The sequence below is a fragment of the Ceratotherium simum genome, chromosome 35 (genome assembly GCF_057802395.1).
Source record: "Ceratotherium simum simum isolate JZ-2026a chromosome 35, ASM5780239v1, whole genome shotgun sequence".
Taxonomy (NCBI): Eukaryota; Metazoa; Chordata; class Mammalia; order Perissodactyla; family Rhinocerotidae; genus Ceratotherium; species Ceratotherium simum.
Window position 1 is genome coordinate 17,155,232 of NC_141934.1, and position 23,518 is coordinate 17,178,749.

Genomic DNA, 23,518 nt, shown 5'->3' on the forward strand with positions numbered 1-23,518 from the left:
CAGATTATGAATTACAAAGTGAGACTATATAAAAAATCCATTAGGATAAGCACGGTAGAATGAGATAGTGATTTATCTTCTATGGCATAATAACTAATAAATAGCATAAAATTATCTGTACTCAGATCTAGGACTGTATTTCTTTCCTTTTGTCAACAAATGGAGCACCTAATATGTGAATATCATCTTATTACATATGCTTGGGGAATAAATAAAATAATAAGAGTATTCGGGTTATAAGAGCTCGCTCTTAGAGCTTGTGATTTCTTCTGAGAGAAAAGATTTGTATGCAATAGGAGAGCTCATGCCAAATGAACAGTATACTAAAAGAGAGCTACATACAGAAATTCCGAAGAGGAGGTCATGGTGGACTGGGGGGAGTAAATTTATTAAGAAACGCCTGATGCACTGAGATTCTCTTTAGAAGGAGTTGGACCAAGCCTTCTTTATTATTTATGCTCCTCTTCCTCGCTCCTATTTCCCCTCTATCCCTCTATCCCCACAGATACCAGTTCTTTGGCCTTATTGAGCCTTCAGTGTTTATTCAATTGAATTATTTTACGTCCCATACTATGTTAGTGATGTTTAAGATGTTTCATTCTATAGTAATCTCTTTTTTTCATTCTACTTCTCTATGCTTTCTGAATTTTTTTCAATGAATACATATTTTTTAATTAAAACACGTACGGATGAAGATGTTTTATACCTATTGTGGGAAAACAGGCAAAGACCAGCCTTTTAAAGATATGTGAAGAAAACGGGAAATTTTTCTTTAACTCTCTTGAAATGGGTTGTGTTAGGGGCTTTGCCAATGTACTTTAAGATGACCAGCAGCTTCTTCTGAATGGCTATCTTGGGCCGATCTTAGAGATTAAAATAAGTGGATTATGTGGCATGATGACTGTAACAAGCTATTGATTTAGTGGCAAAGCTTGGCTCATAGTTCCTTATTCCTCTGTCTGCCTGATTTCTTTCAAGACCTACTTTATCATGTTTCTTTTCTTTCAGCGGAACGGAAGCCCCCCCTTTTCAACATGAATGCAATGAGTGCCTTATATCATATTGCCCAGAATGACTCCCCAACGTTGCAGTCTAATGAATGGTAAGACTCAGCTATCATTTTAAATCTCTAAGAAAATCACCATATATATTTGGCACTTTCATTAAACGGCATTTTAAATATGTGACTGAGAAAGCATTTCATTCCTTCATTGTGTATTATAATAAGTGACACTGATGCTTTGTAGGCCTGAACTGTCTACACATATACAAACACACACGTTTTTCTTTATTTCTGCCTTCACTATGGCTTGTGTTCCTAACATGTCTAATAACTGAAATTCTACAAGGAACATGCTTGCTACCTTCCTAACAAGTCTAGCCTCTTAAGTCATGATGGTCTTGTATTGATCATCGCAGTTCTTTTTTTTTTTTTGTGAGGAGACCAGCCCTATGCTAACATCTGCCAATCCTCCTCTTTTTTTGCTGAGGAAGACTGGCCCTGGGCTAACATCCATGCCCATCTTCCTCCACTTTATATGGGACGCCGCCACAGCATGGCTTGCCAAGCAGTGCATCGGTGCACACCCAGGATCCGAACCGGTGAACCCTGGGCCGCCACAGTGGAGCGCGTGCACTTAACCGCTTGCGCCCCCGGGCCGGCCCCTCATCTCAGTTCTTATCGCTTCTCAGCAGAGATGAAGTACCCTCTCGGACGTCATTATTTTTCTAGTTGTCATTTTTCTTTTACTATATATATTCAAATGTATTGAGACAGAACATATACTATCTATTCAGAAGATATATTGTTCCTTACTGAAATTTATGACATTTTGATGACTATTTGGGCCACAAGAATTATAGAAAAAGGGCGATTTTAAAGAATAGTAGACAAAATGGAATTTTCAAGAGAGGAAGTATTTTCATCCAGAAAACATATTCTTGGGTTCTCTGTCCATTATGCTTCCAGTTTTACTACCTGGTTATAGGTTGTGGGTGATGGAGGAGTTATCAACTGGTCATGAAGAATATAGGCTTGAGACTTATGAGAACTGTTATCTTTGGAGAGAAAAATATGTATAAAGCTATTATGTATTAAAAAAACTATTATATATAAATATACTATTATTTGTTTTCTGATATATATTCTGATTTAACCTTCCTTATATATTTCAGTATGTTATGCGTTGACTAACTTGCAACTGTCCACATTCATTCTCCAAAAGAATTCATTTTAGATAACATAAACTTGAAAATGACTCAGTTCTCCTGATGCTCTAAAATAGTTTATTAAAAATCTCCTAAAATATAAAATTTTCCCTTGAACAAAAATTGTTTAAAGTAATCAGTGTGTTCTACAAACCCTGATTTTACTTTCTTTCAATGTATTTGTACACACAGGACAGAATCCTTTAGGAGATTTGTTGATTACTGCTTGCAGAAAATACCTCAGGAAAGGCCAACATCAGTGGAACTATTACGGGTAATTTTTCAAATTTATATTTGAGGAGGGGGATTTAAAGTCACATTGTAGTGGAATATAGTAAGTCATTCTTGTGTCAGCTCATCATGACAAACTGGATTAGAACGTGCTGCCTTATCCTTTATCCAGAGATAGTAGCTAGGCATAGAAATAGCAAGATTATCGCAATGTATGTGCTGTATATTCCCTGTGGATAGTTCTTTTCTCTATCTTTTCCTTTTTTCTTTTGTTCTTCCCTCTTTTTGCCTTATGCCAAAGAATGTTTCTCCTTGCTCTGGTCATCACTGTGATGTTCCTATGATTAATATCTGCATGAACTTTAATACAGTGCTCTCTGAACAGAGTCTGCCACTGGTTCATATATATATATTTTTTTATAACTTTATTTATTTATTTTTTCCCCCAAAGCCCCAGTAGATAGTTGTATGTCATAGCTGCACACCCTTCTAGTTGCTGTATGTGGGACGCGGCCTCAGCATGGCCGGAGAAGCGGTGCGTGGGTGCGCGCCCGCGATCTGAACCCCGGGCCTCCAGCAGCGGAGCGCGTGCACTTAACCGCTAAGCCACGGGGCCAGCCCTGCCACTGGTTCAAATGCCAACTCTGGGATTTTTAGTTAGGTTGTTGCCCAATCATCAGGCAATGAAGATATGTGATAAATATGTAAAGCAGACATTTACATAGCATTACATCATACATGTTGGTGACAAAACTATCATGTTAACTACATTCTTTTGATTTAAACATCTCATTTTTGAGCATCTCTTTTCAGGTAACATTTTATTATAGACTTTATATAGAGGCGATGTGTTCCGTCTGTATCAGTGAAATATGTGGGAGTCTTTTACAATATAAATATCTTTTATTTGGCACAAAATAGTCCAAGTGTTTTTAACCTTTTTCTATATGTATGTTTTTCAACCCTTTTTTGTTTGTTTATTTTAAGAAAAACTCAGAAGGATTGTATTGCCTAAATTTGTGAAGGTTAAAAGTGTCAGCTGCCTTTATAATTGAAGAGCACCTTGGCTAGGCCACAAAATCTAGGCTTACGTTTTCTTTTTCTTAGAACTCTGTAAACATTATTCTATTGTTTTCCGGCTTCGTGTATTCCTAAAGAGGCAGATGTGAAGCTGACTAGTTTTTCTACCCAAAAGTCAGTTTTTTTCTCCTTGTGAGTAGCAGGCCACGGGAATGTGGTGACAGAAGCAGCAGGGCGAAGAACTCTACCTTATTCTTCTTTGGCGTAGAGCCATCACGTGTTCTAGACATGAACTACAAACAAAACAAAACGGCGGAAACACAAGATACACAAGATAATATCTTTGTCACTTTGAGGTAGGCAAAGATTAACAAAAAAAAGGACACGAAAAGCACTGCCATAAAGGGAGAAAATGATAAATTTGGGCTGTAGTAAAATTAAGGAGAAAAAAATGCCTCAAAGAAGAAGATACTATAAGCATTCAAAGATGAAATTTTAGGGGGCCGACCTGGTGGCGCATGCAGTTAAGCACGCGCTCCGCTTTGGCGGCCTGGGGTTCACAGGTTCGGATCCTGGGTGCGCACTGACGCACTGCTTGTCGGGCCATGCTGTGGCAGCGTCCCACATAAAGTGGAGGAAGGTGGGCATGGATGTCAGCTCAGGGCCAATCTTCCTCAGCAAAAAAAAAAAGGAGGATTGGCATCGGATGTTAGCTCAGGGCTGATCTTCCTCACACACACACACAAAAAGATGAAATTTTAGGGCAACAGACAGCAAAAGGATATAAAAAGCAAGTGGGCAGAGGTAAAGAAAGAAATGAGAGAGAAAAATTAAAACATAAATTAAAATCTTATCATAAGCCACAAACTAATATAATAAATCAACCCGTTTAGGGTGTTTCCTTTGGTGGATAGTCTTAGGGAAATAAAACAAAATTAAATGCAAAAGAAAATATTCTAAAGATGATTATAGAAAAGATGACACATGTGGAAGACAAAGGAGATCTAACATATGCCAACCTCTTATTCCTGAAGAAGAAATCAAAAGACATGGAGCAGAAGATATTTAAAAATATACTTGAAGAAACCTTTCTGGGAAATAAATATTTGGATCTTTATTTGATTTGGTTTAGCCTTTATTTGGTTTGATGGGCCAAATCAAATGAGCCCACCGTTTAGTCAACAATATTTCCTGATTGTCTACTGTGTGCCAAGCACGGTTCTAAACACTGAAAATAATACAGTGGTATGCAAGGAAAAAGATAGTTCCTGCCCTCTTGGAACTTACATTCTAATGAAGGAGTAAGAAAACGAACAAATATTGATATAATGTCAGGTAGCGGTAAATTCTTTGCAGAAAAATAAAGTATGGACCAGGGATAAGGAGTGAGAGGAGCTGCTGTTGTAGATAAGGAGTTAGGGAAGGTCTTTTTCGGGAGGTGACATTCAAGCAGAGCCCTGAAGAGAGAGACCATGATCTTCAGTGATCAACACATTGATCTTCAGTGACCAACAAATCCTATTTTGAAGTTCCTGAACTCTAAGGATAAAGAAAGATTCAGACAAACAGGCTGAGAAAAATTATTTTGGGGTGGAAAAACCAGTCGGCTTCAGATCTACCTCTTCAGGAACACGCAAAGCCAGAAAACAGTAGAACAATGTTTACAAAGTTCTAAGGCAAAGAAAATGTAAACCAAGGATTTGCGACCCGGCTAGGGTGCTCTTCCGTTATAAAGGCAGCTGACATGTTTCAAGCCTCACAAATTTAGGCAATCTTCTTTTCTTAAAAGCTTTTTTCTTAAAAAAAAAGAAATTGCTCAATAGCAAAATCCAGCCAATTTAGAGATGAAACAAAAAGACAGAAAGGAAGAGAGGGTGAATTAGGGGCTGGAGAAACGGCAAAAGGCCTGGGCATGAACATGGAATTTAAGTTTGCAAAAATATTTATTTATTTATTTATTTAGCATGGTAAGGAGACTACATTCTTCAGTTTGAATAGACAATACAAATTTTAGAAGGTAAAAATACAGTGGAAGGTAGAGTGTGAAAAGTAAATCTTCCCATTCCAAGACCTTCTCTAGAGTTAGCACACCACTGTCACCAGTTTTGTATGTGTCCTTCTAGAGATATTTTATGCATACAGAAGTAAATATTCTTTTTTTATTTTTGCACCAATGGTAACAAACTATAAACACTGTTCTACTTTGATTTTTTTTTTTTTTACTTTATAATGTGTTTTGAGTATTGTTTCACATTACTATATGCAGAGCTATCTCGTTCTTTTTAATGGCTCCATAATATTCTCAGGTGGACCATAATTGTTTTTTAACCAACTCATTTATATTGTTTGCAGTCTTTTGCTATTACAAACTGTGCTGGAATGAACATCCTTCTACGTGTGTCATTTTGTACCTGTATACAGATATCTAAAGAATAAATTCCTAGAAGTGAAATTGCTAATCAAAGGGAATGTGGATTTTAAACTTAAATAGATATTGTCAAATTGTCCTCCAAAGAGGTTGCACCAATTTATAGTCCCATTAGCAAAGTATGAGTACCAAAACTTTTTGAGCTTCTAGTCAGTTCAGTGGAAAACTTTTCTGTCATTTTAATTTGTATTTCTCATTATGAGTTAGGTTGAACATCTTCCATATGTTGAAAAGCCATTTCTATTTCCTTTTCTGTGAACTCTTTATGATCTTTGCCCATTTGTCTCTTGGGTTGTTGGGTTTTTCCCTTTTAATTTGTAGTAGATCTTGCAAATATTTTTTTCCTGTTTCTCCTTTGACATTCTTTATTCTGGGCTTTTTGGGGGAGGTCTCAGAAATTTGTTATAAGGAATTCAACTTTTTTTTTCTCAGTTGGCTATCTAGTTATTCCAAATATTTTTAAATAATCCATCTTTTCCTCACATTTTCTTCCTGACATTAAAATGTCACCTTCATATAGAATTCATTTAAATATAGAACTAAGGTAAAATCATTGAAATGGTTGAAGAGCAGAATGTAAATGTTATAAACGTTGACAATGTAAAAATAATGGTGTAACTAGAAAAAAGTAGGGGTAGGAAAGAAATGTAAGTGTACTAATTTTCTTATTTTTCAGAGTAGATGATCAATAATTGTTCTTAAATTGAAATATATAGTTTTTTTAAAAAAGTAACTCCAATGTCTTAAAGCTTTTCATAATCTTTTTTTTTTCTTAACTTTAGAAGATCTTTTAGGAACTAGTAACTCTTGATGAAGAAATTTTAACTGAAGTTAAGCAATTATTTTGCTTCAATCTCTTCTAATTCTGTTAAATTCAGATATATCTTAATTTAATAGATTATTCTTAATATTAGCATGTATAATAAACTTCCCAGGTAAAATTATTTCTAGATATCCATCATTCTGAAAGAGAGAGGGAGAGAGTATGTCTAAAATGACATTCTATAACTTAACAATATTTATTTCTGGATAGTGTTATTTTGGGTGATTTACTTACTTTTATGCATTTTTCTTTATTATTTAAATGTTTAAAGTAAATGTATTTCCAAAAACAATAAAATCAATTTTTTAAAGAATCTGAGAACCTTTTAATTGTAGGAGTTTGGAGAACAGTGAGATGTAATTGCAGGCAGAGAGAACAATGTGAGCAAAAGTATGCAAATGTGAAACGCATGGCATGAGGCAAGAATTATCTAGAATGTACTGTGCATTGAGTGGAAGGAGGAGTAGGAGTGACTAGATTTGAGCCTAGAAATACAAACAGGAACCTGGCTGTAAAAGGTCAGACTTTATGATGTAGGCACTAAGATGTTTTTAAGATGTTGAGTGTATCAGTTTTAAAACACTTAAACAGGTAAAGGTTTAGTTATTTCATGCAATAAGAAGTCCAGGACGTTATGAAAGGAAGGGTTATAAGCAGTCCAGAGCTGTAAGCAGCTCAACAGTGTCATCATTGATCCACCTGTCTTCCTACTTTATCGTCCTTAGCATGTGGCTTTTATCTTCGGGGTCACAAAATGGCTGCTGCATCTCCGAACTCAAGTCTTTATTCCAGGCAGGAAAAAAGAGGAAAGGCAAAGGGCAAAATGCCTTCCCTTCACATGCCTTGCCTTTTGGAAAACAAAGTCTTCCTCAGAGACTTCTGCCTGTATCTCATTGGCCAGATCTCGGTCACATTGTTATCAGTAACTGCAAAGAAGGCTGGAATTCAACTCTTTTACTTTCTAGTGCTTACAAAAAGGAAGGCAAGGAAAAGAGGTTGGAATGGGGGATATATGGAACACAGTATCTGTCACAATGAATGACATGATCAAATCTGTGTTGTAGAAAGGTGATAGCAGTGGTAGACCTCAGAAAACAAACCCCAAATAAAGAAACCTGGGATGCAACCTTTAGCTCTTTCAATATTTAGCTGTGTAAGTCATTTAACCTCTCTGGGCCTAAATTTCCTCACCTTGAAAATAAAAGAATTTCTGAGAGCTATTCCTGCTCTAAAATTCCGTGATCCTAAGTTAGAGCTGGGAGTTTACTAAAAACTGATTTGCTCTTGTATAATTTCCAGCCCTGGAGTAGCAAAATAATTTACCTTCTCCCTTTTGTTCTCATCTTGAAACATGCAGGCTACACTTACTTCCGGGAATGGTGTTTCGTTTTCAGAAAGGACTCTTTGCAGAGGAAGAGATACTTTATAAAAGCAGGAGAAAAAGCCACAATTCCTCTGACAGCAACGTCAGAGTGAAGAACCACAAGACATGTAGATTTTTTTCTCACAGTGGTCCTGCACCTCTTTTATATCTGTTTAACTTATAAAGAAATTAAATCCATTCCATCATCTCAGCCTACCACATTATATCTCATTTTCCCAATATCTTCAAATTATAATTTCACATAAGTGAACTTTCCATATAACTGGACCTTTTCCTTAAAAAAAACTTTCTCCTCCCACTTTTGATCATTTTCTGTGGTAATCTTGTAAAAATATATGATGTGCTTCTCTGCCTTCTTAAAGAAAGCATAATGAACATAATTTCGCTTTTTGATGGCTCAGAAACAGTAGTGTTTTGTGAACCCTTGGAGTATAAAAGGACTATATGAGGGGCATTTGCCATTTTGCAAATAGCCCGCAAAGCTTTGTTCAGTTTTATGTGTTTGGTTGGTAGGTGTGTTAGTCATGGAATTTCCCTCTCTTTATCTGCTGTCAGGGTGTCAGAGAACTTGCAAAGGACACTTCTTTTTACAACAAGTAACCCTACCTCTAACAGTTCCCAATCCTTTATCCTCCCACTTTTATTCCCTCTTTCTAACCTGCTAGAGACTGAAAGACCAGGAAATCAAAATGTGTGTTAAAGATCATTGATAATAGTGGAAGTGAAGGCCATTTATACCAAGAAAAGTTTATGGACTTCGGAGCAGTTATTTTCGCTGCTCATAGACCCTTTTCACTTATTTCTGGTTGTACAGCTCCGAGAAGGGAAGAAGAGGTTGCCAGAATGCTGACCTCTGCATCAATTGAACTGCTGCCATATTTTCCTATACTATATATGACCATAGAAATAGAAAACAAAATATACACAAGTCTGTTTTTAAAAGGGTAGTGCAGGGTGAAGAAGAAGATTGAGGCAGGTTATAGCAGGAATAGTTTACACTCTCCATTGCTTGTGCTTATTGTATAACTTCAGATTTGAAGGTAACAAGTCTCTCAGCTACTATTTAAAGTTCTAGTCATTGTTGTTACTTGTATGATAAGGTAAACTCAAGAAGTCTCATGTAAACTCTAGGACAAAGTTCACAAAATGGGGCTTGAAGAAGAAGAGAAAAGCATAGTTATCTTTTTATGAGATTTATATAAGATGAGAGGGTACATGAATTGAAAATCATATCTTGTTATTTCTGTAAAATCTGTAGACCTGTTTTATGTCTATTTACTTTTATATCTAAATCTTGCACCTAAAAATATGTTTCCTTGTTGTCAATTTCTGTTTTTTCTCCTCCCTCAATCAGCATGACTTTGTTCGACGAGACCGGCCACTACGTGTCCTAATTGACCTCATACAGAGGACAAAAGATGCTGTCCGTGAGCTAGATAACCTACAGTACCGAAAAATGAAAAAAATCCTTTTCCAAGAGACACGAAATGGACCCTTGAATGAGTCACAGGAGGATGAAGAAGTAGGTTCAATTTATTTTAGCAAGCACTTATAGGTGCCTACTATGTGAAAAAGCTCTAGACTGGACACCAGGAAAAACACTTTTGGGGATAAAAATGTTATGTCTCTGCCTTAAGAGACATGCAGAGTTGCATAAGAGACATTCATAAAATAACTTATATAAGGCAAAATATGAAAAATGCTCTAGAGGTATAGCACCATGCAGGGATCCACAGTGGAGAGAAAATAAGTCTGCTGGTGGGGATTAGTGAAGGTTGTAAGGAGGCCAACAAGTGGGTAGTTTTTGATAGACAGGCATAGGACATTTTAGACTCAGGAAAGTGCTGTGCTTTAGGAATATTATCCTGGCAGCAGAGTATAAGGTGAATTTGAATGGGTAACATTCTAGGTAACAGTCCATGCGAGAGGTAAAAAGGGAAGTGTCAATGGTAATGGGGGAAAAGGAACACTTTTGAGAAACACTGTGGAGGTAGATTTGATAATACAATGCTTCTCATTAAAAGTGACAGTGACAGATGAGGAAGAGTTTAAGATGACTCTGAGCATTTGAGCCTGAGTGACTGGAGTATGTTAATACCAAGAACAGAGAAAAAGAATCAAGGAGAAAGAGTAGGTTTAGGATGATTTCAGTTTGGTGCCTATTGAGTTTAAGGTCGTGGCGACATATGCTGCTGACATAGTGTACAGATGGAGTTTTCGAAGGAGATATGCCATCTTGGTTTCTCATTCAAATAACTTAAGGAGTATTGGTTGAGGCAAGGGTAATGGCAATTGGGACACCTGTACAGGGATGTCTAGCAGTTGTTTGGGAAATACAAATCCAGGAAATGAAAAAGGTCTCGGTAAAGCGTAGTTGTTTGTGGAGGTCAAGAGCGTTAAAATGATAATGAATCAAGGAGTTGAACGTACAGTGAGAAGAGGGCCCGTGCCATATTTGAAAAGGGAGACCTAGGAGATAAAGGCATCACAGATGCTAGGAGAGTACATAACTTCAAGGAGGGAGCGGCCGATACCACAGCGTCAGGTGCCACAGAGTGGTCAAGTTAGACAAGGACCATAAACAGTGTTAACTGGGTTTTACAATTAGGGCATTCTTTTTTTTTTTTTTTTTGTGAGGGGATCAGCCCTGTGCTAACATCCGCCAATCCTCCTCTTTTTTTTTTTTTTTTTTGCTGAGGAAGACGGCCCTGGGCTAACATCTGTGCCCATCTTCCTCCACTTTATATAGGACGCCGCCACAGCATGGCTTGCCAAGCAGTGCGTCGGTGCGCGCCCGGGATCCGAACCAGCGAACCCCGGGCCGCCGCAGCGGAGCGCACACACTTAACCGCTTGCGCCACCGGGCCGGCCCCCAGGGCATTCTTGATGACATTAGTAAAAGCAGTTTTACAGGAATAGTTAGGATAGATAGTTGATTACTCTGAGTTGTAGAGTAAATGGGAAGTGAGAAAGTAGAGACAGCAAAGGTTGGTTATTTTAAGATTCATAAATTTGGCTAAGAAGGAAAAGTGACCAAGGATATGTAGAGAGGTACCTAAATATGAGGCAGGCCTCTTGCTATTTCTGTGCAGAGGGGAAGGAGCCAGGACCAGGACAGAGGCATTAAGATAGAGGAAAGAAACGTAGGTAAAGAGGGAGGATCTCGGGAAGTCCATAGGATAGGAGCACGGGTATTAGTGCAGGGATTAGCCTTGAACGAAAGGAGAGATTCCTCTTTCTCTAAGACTACATAAAAAAGAGGAAAGGAACGAAGAATGAATTTTAGTTTAGCTTTTTAATATAAAAGAAAATAAAAATTATCAATAATTACAAAAATGAAATTCAGAAAGCTGAATTGGACTATAAAATCTCTTGATTGCACATAAACATATGATCTCCTTTAATTGGGAAAATAAATCTATTAAAAATATATTATCTACCATTTTAAATTACTCAAATTACCTATGTCAGTGATTCTTTATATTGCCATGGCTAAGTAACAATTCATTAAAGTTATAAATGTACAGTATGGTTCTTTGAAAATAGGGTTTATTTGGAGCTAAGTTGCTTAATTATATTATTTAATCTTATATCAAAAGATATCCCACTGTGATGGATAAATTATATGTTCTGATTATTTTACCGCTTCTCAAATAGTAGTCTTTGGACTAGTAGTGATGAATACCATTATTATTTAATAGATATATTTAATAAGATTACAGAGGTAAGCATGATAGAATTGCTTGAGGGAGGCAGAATTTAATTACCTGTCCAGGACGGTAGAATTAATATCCCTGCTCTTAGATATGAAGTTACTCAATAATGACTTGCAAAGGAGCATGTTGCTTGTCAAATCTCTGAAAACTCTCCTCACTCTATTTTGGTTTCAAGTGACCACTGCCATATTTGCAAATATCCAAGAGGTCACCTATTCAGCAGCCTACTTTCTCTAGCACCTTGATGTTCCTGAAGGTCTCTTACAAACGTGGCCTGATTCTGCTTACTGAATAGCAATACGATAATACGATAGTTGCATATGACAGGGGAAAGCCCTGGGAGAGCAGCAGTTGGAGCCTTATGACCCATGTCCAGAATGGCCCCTGGAGAAGGCATAGAAGTGAATTTGAGATGTCTGAAAATGGTGGGGAGTAGTGGAGCCACTACATAAAAAGTTGATCTTTGCAGATTTGGCAGAAAAGCAACTTGGCACTGCAAAATTGAGTGTGCTTAATAGCTTAGTCAATGGATTGGTGCTTTATCTCCAGTCATTTTTTTTTTTAACCCAAATGCTCCCTTTTTATAGGACAGTGAACATGGAACCAGCCTGAGCAGGGAAATGGACAGCCTGGGCAGCAACCATTCCATCCCAAGCATGTCTGTGAGCACAGGCAGCCAGAGCAGCAGTGTGAACAGCATGCAGGAGGTCATGGATGAGAGCAGCTCTGAACCTGTCATGATGCATGCTGACGAAAGCACAGTAAATTCCAGTTCCTCGGTTGTGCACAGGAAGGTAGGTTTCATGGTACCCTTCACAGGTCTAGGCTGTGTCAATCATAGTGAAGGCAGCTCAGGTCACTTAGCATCCAGATATTTTAGTTACCCTTTTACAACTGAAATGTGGGACTAAACCTAGCACTTGATAGTTTCTCTTACAGTAAAAAGATAATGAAGTACTATGCAAACTATATCTGTGCCTATTTTTTCTTCTCTTATTACTCTGATGTCTTACCACCATCAATAAATAAAAATAAATAAATCCATAAATCTCCAAGTCAAAGAAACTAATAAGTTCTCTCTAAGCCAGTAACCTTAATACTATAGACCTTAAAATCTTCCTGAGTAAAACCCTTTGGTTGTGCCCTTTTAGAAATATGCTCTTTCATAGTTTCAAACAGTATGTTTCTTAATGTGTATTCCTAAGATACTATTTGTTTTATAAACAGTTTCTACTCTTTTATGTTGTTTCTTGGATTTATTGTTTCTAGTTCTTCTAAGACTAGCTCTCTGTCAGCTTAAATATTCTGACTTTTGAATGAATGATTGTTTTTTGTTTTGACTTTATTTTTCCAATTAAAGATCCTCATTTCATACAAGCCTATCATGGCTCATAAGTTGAAATACTTTTTGAAAAATGAAAAGGGATTTTAAAGCTTCTTTCAAAGCAATTTCTATAAGATAAATATTTCACAGAATTATCAATAATTCTTTGGAGGAATTCCCAAAAGTGTTTTGAGTGACCTTAGGTAAGCAGTCCACAGTATGGAATTATAGAAAAGAATCCCTTATATTTTCAACTTATTAGGTATGTGTAAGGTGTATATGTACTTATTTTAATAAATGGCAGTGATTACATTGTAATTCCAGTGAGACAGCATGTTTAAGAATTTTTTTTCACTTAGACTTCTTTTGGTTGTGCATTTTTCTTGGGAGGGAAAGGAAGTTAGGTAAGGATGAAGGGCAGGAGAAAATATATTGGCCCCTGGTCGTGAATAGTGGAGGGAAGACATTTATTTTCTGAACTGATTAACTTATTCATGTATTCAACTAAAATTGGTGGGGACCTCTACTATGTGCCAGGAACTATGGTAGGCCCTGTGGATACAGAGGAAATAAAACAGACATGGTGCCTTCATGGAGGCACCCTTCTGTGGGCAAGATTAAGCAAATAATCACACAAATAACTATATTATGTAATTATGAAATTTGCTCTGGGTAAAAGGAGGATTTAATCTAGCAGGAATTAGTAGAAAGCCTCCCCAGTGAAGTGACATTTAAGCTAAAACTTGAGAGACAAGTAGAAGTTAGCTAGCTTGGGGTGAGTCAGAAAGTATTAAGTGCAAAGGCCCTGAGACAAAAAGAACTTTGTATGTTCAAGGAAGAAGGAAAAGGTCAGAGAGGTTAGAGATTGGTGAGCTATGTGGGGAGTGAACTGAGACCAAACAGACAGCAAGGACGGGATTATCAGAAAGCCATGGGTGCATTTTGAGGAAAGGAGTAATATCAGACAGACGCAGAAATCAGCTAAGAGTTCAGCATTGCCAGTTGGCCTGCTTTGAACACAGGCAAGTGATCATATGTTTGAAGGATAGAAAAGAAGGTTGTGCTGGGCTGTCTTTTTGGAAGGCACTGTCATGGATGCTGACAGATCTGGCTCTTTCCTTTCTATTCCCTCCGGGGCTCCATGGGTATAGGGAGCAAAAGAAGAGGAATTCCATTGGATCTTTTTACTCCAGGACCTCTCAAATGGGCACCCAGAATTAGAAGAAAGATACTACTGCAATAATCAACAAGAAAGAAGACCCTGTATTAAACTCATTGGGTGTTTTAATTTTAATTTTTGGTGTGCTGGTATAGAGCTGTTTTGTGATGATATGGGTCTTTCAATACTTTTTTCTCCTTGGTGTAATCATTTACGTAGAATAGATGTTAATTTATATTCTGCAATAGAAAGTAGATGTATTTGATCCACAAAAAATGTTTTGTCAGGAAGAATTTAAGTTATATAATGATTTCCATTTTAGTATGAAATATAAAGAGGAAATGTGATGGAAGAAAATTGAAAAACATTTGCAAATAAAACTGAGTTAACTTTAAAATACAAGCAGGCTAATCAAAAGACAGTATCAACAAAGTAAAAAGGCAACCCATGGAATGGGAGAAAATATTTGCAAATCATACATTGGATAAGGGATTAATATCCAGAATATATAGAGAACTCCTAAAACTCAACAACAAAAAACCAACCCAAATCAAAAATGAACAAGGACTTGAATAGACATTTCTCCAAAGAAGATTTACAAATGCCCAATAAGCACATGAAAACATGCTCAACATTACTAATCATTAGGGAAATGCAAATAAAAACTACAATGAGATACCACTTCATACCCACTAGGATGGCTACTATCAAAAAAACAAAAATTAATGTGTTGGCGAGGATGTGGAGAAATTGGAACCCTTGTGCACTGTTGGTGGGAATGTAAAATGGTACGGCTGCTATGGAAAACGATAGGGTGGTTTCTCAAAAAATTAAAAATTGAATCTATATGATCCAGCAATTCCACTTCTGGGTATATACCCAATAGAATTGAAAGCAGAATCTCAATGGCCGGCCCTGTGGCTTGGTGGTTAAGTGCGCGCGCTGCAATGCTGGTGGCCCGGGTTCGGATCCCGGGTGCGCATCGAGGCACCACTTCTCCGTCCATCCTGAGGCCGAGTCCCACATGCAGCAGCTAGAGGGATGTGCAGCTATGACATACAACTATCTACTGGGGCTTTGGGGGGAAAAAAATAAAATAAATAAAATCTTTAAAAAAAAAAAAAAAAAAAAGAAAGCAGGATCTCAAAGAGATATTTGTATACTCTTGTTCATAGCAGCATTGTTTACAATAGCTAAAACATGGAAGCAACCCAAGTGTCCATCAGTGGATGGATGGATAAGCAAAGTGTAGCATATGCATACAATGGAATATTATTCAGCCTTAAAAGGAAGGAAATTCTGACATATGCTATGATATGGACAAACTATGAGAACATTATGTTAAACGAAATATGCTAGTCACAAAAAAGACAAATACTGTATGATTTTACTTATATGAGGTAAAGTAGTCAAAATCATAGAGACAGAAAGTAGAACGGTGGTTGCCAGGGACTAGAGGAGGGGAGAAATGGCAAGTTGTTTAATTTGTATAGAGTTTCAGTTTTCTAAGGTGAAAAATGTTAGGGGGGTGGATGGTGGTGTTGGTGACACACATTATAAATGGATTTGATAGCACTGAATTGTACACTTAAAAATGGTTAAGATGGGAAATTTATGTGTATTTCACCACAATAAAAAAAGAGAAAACATATATAAGCAGGATAGAAAAATAGGATATATTATATATGAAAACTTAATGTTAACTACGGTATCTCTTCATGAAACCCATTTAGTCTTATATTTGAGCTTGAGATTATATTATCTTTAAACACAATAGAAATTTAAAAATTATTCAGAAAGTTTATATTTGTTGGTTTACTTGAATTTCTAAGTTTTCCACTTGGGAACATAAATGAAATAAGATCTTAAATTCCGAATAGAAAATTTTGTTTAGTGGACTATAGGAATGAGGAAAGTAGTTTACAGTTCTACCTGCCATTGTTAGTTTTATTTTACTTTGGACAAGTCACAAACCTCTCTGTGCCTCTCAGTTCCTCCATCTGCAAAATTAGGGGTTGTTCTGTATGATTTCAAATGTCCCCTCCAGCTCTAAAATTCTGTGCTTCTATTCCTATAATCTTTGAAGAAGCAAATCTGTAATGTGACTTTCAAGCTGTTTTGTCAAGTGCCTCAGGAGCAAGCCTCATCCACACTTAACCCAAGACAAGGTCCGCTTTTATCTCTTACATTATATATTTGGATTCCACTTAAGATTTCACTTGAAAAGGGTTTGTTTCTAAAAGCCACTACCCCTGATCGGTCCCTTCTCCATGCAGATGAGATGGTGGCTATATTATATTACGTGTAGGTACAGGTGACATTTATACTGTAGGTTGGGTTCACCGGGAAGCAGAGTTAAGATGGTTTAGCACAGCAAGGTTTTTTTAATTAGGAAGTTCCTTTGGATCAGCACCTGTGGAAGGGAAGAGAAGGAAGCAGCCTTGGGCAGAGGGCAAAGCTGAACTGAGATGCAGGCCCAACAGCGGCCTCAGCCAACCCTCCAGGGAGCTCTGGAGCTAAAATGGCTCTTCAGAGTTGTCCAAACTGAGCCAGAATGGCCCAGCCTTGATACCCCACCTAGATCCATCTTTGAATATGAACAACCTGGGAAGGGTGTGAACATGGGCAAGACTGCTCTCTGCAGCTGAGACAGTACGTAAAAGAACTAACGAATGCCAGCAGCATGTTCTTCCTTAAAGGGGGATCTGGGTGGTGAATTTCCAAGTCTATCATAATTTGTGACCACAAAGATTATTTTAGAAAGAAAGCAATCAGTGTTGTTTGATGAAACATTTACCAGTTTTGCATGGGTTCATGTCCAGAATCTTAAAAAAGCCTATATATCACTAAATTATCATATTATGAACCATGTTCCACCCATTATCTCATTATCCTATTTTATTTTCTTTTTAATACTTGTCACTAAAAGTATATTATCTGTTAATTTGTTTACCTATTATTTCATGAGTAGAATGTAAATTTCATTAGTGCAAAGACTGTGCCTGCCTAGTTCCACACTGTATCTCAACACTAGAACAGTGCCTGGCACAGTACAGGCACTCAGTAAATAATTATGGAATGAATGTATGAACAAAGAAAAAAAACACAGGAATAAATTATCAGATACTAAACATCATGCTATTTTGGTTCATTAAACATGGATTAAAAGGATTAAATAATCTTAAACATTATCTTTATGGTTTGAAAGACTTAAATGAGTAGAGTTTCTCCAATAATAATACTCTAGACAATAAGAACATGCTTAATAAATACCAAAATATATGAATAAGGATGGGGAATTCTTTGTCTCTTTTGGTTGTTAGCGTCAAGCAGGCATCCTAAATTAGTCAAATCATAGGTATGAAACAGATTACCATTTTACATAGGAAATAAACTCACTTTTAAAGGCCATGTGTAACTAGTAAGAGTAGGACTTGCAATTAACTGCTCTGCATCCAGAATAAAGATGCCCTGATTTTAGCAGAATGGTTCTATCACAGATCAAGCCCCAAAAATGTAAAGTGGGACGCTGGAAATTTTCCTTTGGCATCAGAATTTCAGGTTACTTCTTTTTCTCCAGACTTTGCCTCTACTCTGGTCTTTCCCAGGCCCTGAAGGAATCCTAATCTAATCTTCCTTTTGAGCAAGAGTGATTTGATAAGTCTAAAAGTGTATTCTGACAAAATAAACTTTAAGCACTTCTTTCTTTTCCCCTTGCTAGTGTTTGCTGCACTACTTTTTCCAATAACAAGAATATCACCATATCTCTAGACTGGGAGCTCCTCAAGGACATCTCTCTTCACCTACCACCTAGCACAGTGTCTGTCGCATAGTAAGCACTCAATTAATGTTTTGTGAACTAAAATGAGGATGAACTTTTATAGGACAGAACTCTATACCTCAATTCTTGATTATTCACAAGTGACTCCAGGGAAAACTTTTAATCCAGTTTAGTTTTTTTGCTATCACCTGTCCTGCTTCTGAGCCTCTACCCTACTCCTTAAAATCATTGTGTATATAGCAGAAGCAAACAGATTTTAATATGGTCATAAGCAACAAAGTCTATTTTGCAAATTTTTCAATTAAAAAATATACTTCTATTTTGTTAAAGTCTAAAATCAATTGTTTTTGCCTCCTACTGCCTTCTATTACTATAGATCATAAGACTTTAATATATTAAAAGTATTTGTTAATTTGTTTTTTATTTTGTTTTTTTTTTTTTTTTGTAAGGAAGATAAGCTCTGAGCTAACATCCATGCCAATCCTCCTCTTTTTGCTGAGGAAGACTGGCCCTGAGCTAACATCTATTGCCAATCTGCATCCTTTTTTTTCCCCCTTTTTCTCCCCAAAGCCCAGAAGATAGTTGTATGTCATAGCTGCACATCCTTCTAGTTGCTGTATGTGGGATGCCGCGTCGGCATGGCCCGACAAGCAGTGCGTCGGTGCACGCCCACGATCCGAACCCGGGCCGCCAGTAGCGGAGCGCATGCACTTAACAGCTAAGCCATGGGGCCGGCCCGGTAATTCGTTATTTTGGGTATGCCTAATGAACTCTAGTCATCATGGCCCCATTATAGTTTGTTTTAAAAACTCATTCTCTCCTAACTCCTAAAGCTTTATTTGACCCTTCCTATTAGTCAATGTTCTTTTTTTTTTTTTTCCTTCTTTAAAAAAAGAACAGCTTTCACCATTTTTGTGGGAGAAAAAAACAGATACGTCCTTGAGGGTATGTGATGTTCTAGTTTAATTTTCACTTGCTTCCGTGGCCTTTCCTATTATTTTTGCTGAAAAGAGAGGCAGGTTCTTTGACTCTTCATCTCACATTTGGCAAAGTAAAAGTAAATTAACATATGAAGGTAATGCTTCTTAAACAGAGCAGTCATAGAAACCACCTCTCTATAGTAACATCTTTATCCTTAGCATTCTGCCAGTCATTTTTTCTCCCTAATAGCTATCCTTTCAGGTTAAGATATCTTTTTCCAGGGGGCAGCCCAGTGGCATAGTGGTTAAGTTCACCTGCTCTGCTTCAGTGGCCCGGGGTTTGTGGGTTCGGATCCCAGGTGTGGACCTATGCACCACTTATCAAGCCATGCTGTGGCAGGCATCCCACATATAAAGTAGAGGAAGATGGGCATGGATGTTAGCCCAGGGCCAGTCTTCTTCAGCAAAAAGAGAAGGATTGGTAACAGATATTAGCTCAGGGCTAGTCTTCCTCACCAAAAAAAAAAAAGAAGATGTCCTTTTTCATCTTCTCCCCTTCCTCTAGCCCCACCTTTTGATAGCTACTCCCACTTACACAATAAGTGAGTAATTTTGAAATGAATAAACAAAAGAGAGATGGTGGGTTTACTGATCACTTCTCCACAGTGTGAAAAGTGTGGGAGTCTATAAAAAGACTTCTTGTCACTAGATAAAAGCCGATTTTAGATTACCTCCTTCTGCCCCGTAAAGGTGTGCTTGTGTGTGTGTCACTATTTTACGAATTTCTTAGAGTACAGAGTGGCAGGTTTTTATGAAATACAAATTTTGAATTCTGTTAAATAATATAAGAGAAAATGTCATTTTCTCAAAATCTCTTCAGACCTATATTCTTGAGCTTATTTATTCAGTAAACATTTACTAAGTGCCTACTAAGTATCAAGCACTATGTGAGGTGCTAGGGAGACTGAGATTTTTCAAACCATGTTTACTCTGCCTTCAAAAAGCTCTCAATCTCATGCACAGACAGATAGGTATGTATGATGAGTAGCATGATAAAAGTATACTCAAACATAACAGAATCCAGGGTTAATTTCAAGTCAATCTAGAAACTCTAAACAAGTGACCACACCATACATCTTCATTTCAGAAGCATGAATAGTCACACTTAGGGAAAAACTTCTAAATAAAAGTAAAGCCCCTCGTCCAGGGTATAATAGTAAATGTACCTCATGCTTCACATACTTCACTATGTTGTATAAAAGTTAATTCTTTTTACTAAAGATTTTGAACAAACATTACAACAGCTTTTTTTTTAATCTGAAGAAGTTTTATTTTTTATGATGGAAAAACATAAATTTACGAGGTTAACATAGATTTACTTAAGACTGGTTCCCAATCATGTTGGTGTTTCAGAGAGCTATTTTGTTTGTTCTTGGATGATAATATTTTAAAGATAAATTATAAACAAATCATATATTTTGTATTGGTAAAGTAGAATGTGATATTTTTTCTTAATCTTCTAAAATCATTCTTCAACATCAAAGAAGGAATTGGCCCTTACGTCATTATTTGTAAAAAATCTGCATTGGTGCCTAACTGCATAAAATAGCAAATTGACCCTTTCTGTTATTAATCTTAAATGTGTTCAGTTCAGAAACTCTAGGATCCAAGTGTAGTCATTTTCAGAGGGGCTGCTACTTGAAGGAGCAATATAACCAACAGACAATATACCTAGTAAAGTTGATAGTTTAATTTGTTCTTACTTGCTTCTCAAGTCAAGTTCCCCTCATTTTAAAATTGCTTCATTATTTAAGTTGTCTTCACAGTTTTGAACTTGTTTTAAGCAATGGAAGTGGATATTTTAAAATTTATTTCCCTGTGCACTTGAAGTGGATGTCCACTGTTAGACTAAAATTTTGCCCCAGTTTGTGGTCTCTTGCATAATATTTGAAGACTTAGTGTTGGTGATTTCCGTTATGAAGCTGCTATGGAAAACTAAGAATTCTTTTATAAAATGAAAAAGAAATTTCAGAATGAGGCAAAGAGTTATACTGTTAGCATTATTTATTATATTTAAAGGAGATTAAAATTTTGCACCCATTCTTCGGACTAACTTCTAAAATTACATTATCTTTTAAATATACCTTAGTGGGTTATTTAATTAGCTATGTGTTAACTAAAATCATTATGATTTCTAGTTTTAATTTTTCCAGTGTATTCCAATATCCTTGAGTTAAAAAACTTAGCAAATATAATATGACTTTTAATTTGATAAGCAGGGTCCTAACCCACATGTGCTAATATTTATCTGAGAGGAAGCAAACTAATAATATTAAAATTATACATATTTGTACATGAAAATATTTTGTTTTATTCTTTTATGTGAACAGTGTGGATTCTAGTGTCACTGGTTATCTTTGTAAATCAAATTATTACAATTTGAAACTTAACTGCTGCCACATCATTTGAGATCTCCCTCTCAGTCACTGCATTTAATGTTAGCTAAGTAATACCAAAACTGTGACTTGTTAAAGCCACCTGTAAAACCACAGGCCTCTACCTGGTCTATCTCTTCTGATTGCTGGGATTTAGAAGCTTCTTGCTTTTCTGGGACTGTAATATTAAGTAAGATCAATTTTGGAGATAAATATAATTTATTAATAAATATTCAGCAATGTGAATGGTAGCAGATCCCAGTACCTTCCTCTCTAGAATCTTAAACCTAATGTATAAATCCAGTCCCACACCTAATCTCTCTTTGCCCTGTGAAATAAAAGTTTAGATTTCCCAGGAAATAATGTAGAAAAATTTAAATTAACCTATCAAGTATTTTTTTTATAAATTTCAAAAATATGGGTTGAGATGCATTTTTAACCTACAGCACTGTCTAATAGAACTTTCTGCGATGATGGAAATGATCTATATCTGCACTGTTCAACATGGTAGCCATAGTTAGTGCTACCTTGAAACATAACTGATATGACTTAGGAACTGAATTTTACATTTTATTTAATTTAAATATCCATGTGGCTAGTGGCTATCTTATTAGACACCACAGCAGTAGAATATCACTTGAATTAGATGTATATGCCTTCAATGGCATTAAAGGTCCCTTCATTATTTGAAAACAAAATAGAAGACAATACAGTAAACTGAAAAAAATCTCTAAATATAGATGTAATGGTAGAAACTTTCCCAACATTCTGCAGCATTCTAAATTTATTAAAAAGAAAAAAGAAAATCAGCCATGATAAATCTAATCATGGCTCTTGGCTTTTACATAAAAACCTGGATGTAAAATTTAATTTCCCTCAAGGAATATATGTGTTTTGACTTTTCAAAATTTTAGACTATATAATAAAATTTTGTATTTTTAAGCCTCTTTAATTTTGCTTTCTGATGAAGGAAAAAGCAATTATAAAAAATTTCAAATAATGCAAAACTGACTTCTCACAAATGGTTTCTCCTAAAACCCTAGGGCAATAAGAGAATTAATTTCTCCTTCCCCGTCCTGAACACGTACTATTTAAAAATCCCCCATAGTTGTACATATTTTTGAGCTATTAATTATTATAGTATCTTTTTTTCTGAAGGGATTAGAGCTACTTACTGAGTGACCCCTCCATCTTTTATAGAGAGAAGCATCCCCCTTTGAAAGCATTTTCTCCTTTAAAAGTCATTTCAATTGCATTTAAGAAACATCCATTATTATCCTTCCAGGGAATGTTATTTTTCACTGGGCATTATAATAAGATTAATCATCTTTGCCTATCAAGAAGCACAGACTTGATTAAATTAGTCAAGGGCATAAATTCTAGCTTTACTCACTCTGGTGACCATACTGAGACTGAGTTGAGGAAGAATTTGTGAAAGTATCATTTGGTTAAAATTGTATGCCTGTCTCTTTAAATCTAAAAAAAATCCTTTCAGAAGCTGTAGAGAGAAGGTGCTAGAACTGTGTACGATCATGACTGGAAAGCAGGATCCCTCAGTGACTGCCGAATCTTCCCAGCACAAGATAAAGAGGCAGTTCAGCACAAGCCTACACTGGTTCTAGGCAGAACGATGATCCTACCGAACAGATCTCAAATAAAATTAAATTGAGAAAGCAGATCTTTCAAGGGAATGAGGCGGAGGCTCGCTTTTATGTTAAAAGCAACCAGCATCCTCCTTGCTAGACATGGACATGACGTTTTTAAAGGAATTATTTGGTTACAGCGTTTTAAACAAACTGTTCTAAGGAGTCTGTACATTGCATTGTTTTTTCTATTCTTTTTTTCTTTTGCATATATGTAATTCTGGAGGTAAAGAAAAAGCCTGCCAGGGATTCAGAAGGCATCCCAGTAGCGATCAGCTGACATTCCTAACTGAAGGCTGCAATGTGTTGCTTATTCATTTTGTACCGTGGGAGCTGCGGGGACTAGCAGAGAGCTAAACTATGCATTTCAAACAGCAGTGCTTGTGCAGAAAGAGGGGTGAGAGAGAGGCAGCCGGCGAGGAAAGAGCACAGCTGGACTTTCTCCT

At 36.6% G+C, this 23,518-nt stretch overlaps 1 protein-coding gene across 3 annotated transcripts in view; it reads left to right on the forward strand.

Annotated features, from left to right (window-relative positions):
- Positions 1–23,518, forward strand: part of TAOK3 (TAO kinase 3) — a 183,404-nt gene that overhangs the window by 127,297 nt on the left and 32,589 nt on the right. For all 3 annotated transcript variants that reach the window (XM_087424137.1, XM_087424136.1, XM_004429929.3), the window contains 4 exons: positions 1,009–1,102; positions 2,401–2,482; positions 9,449–9,616; positions 12,398–12,604. In XM_087424137.1, the coding sequence (XP_087280263.1) occupies positions 1,009–1,102; positions 2,401–2,482; positions 9,449–9,616; positions 12,398–12,604 (551 nt within the window). The remainder of the gene's footprint in view (positions 1–1,008; positions 1,103–2,400; positions 2,483–9,448; positions 9,617–12,397; positions 12,605–23,518) is intronic.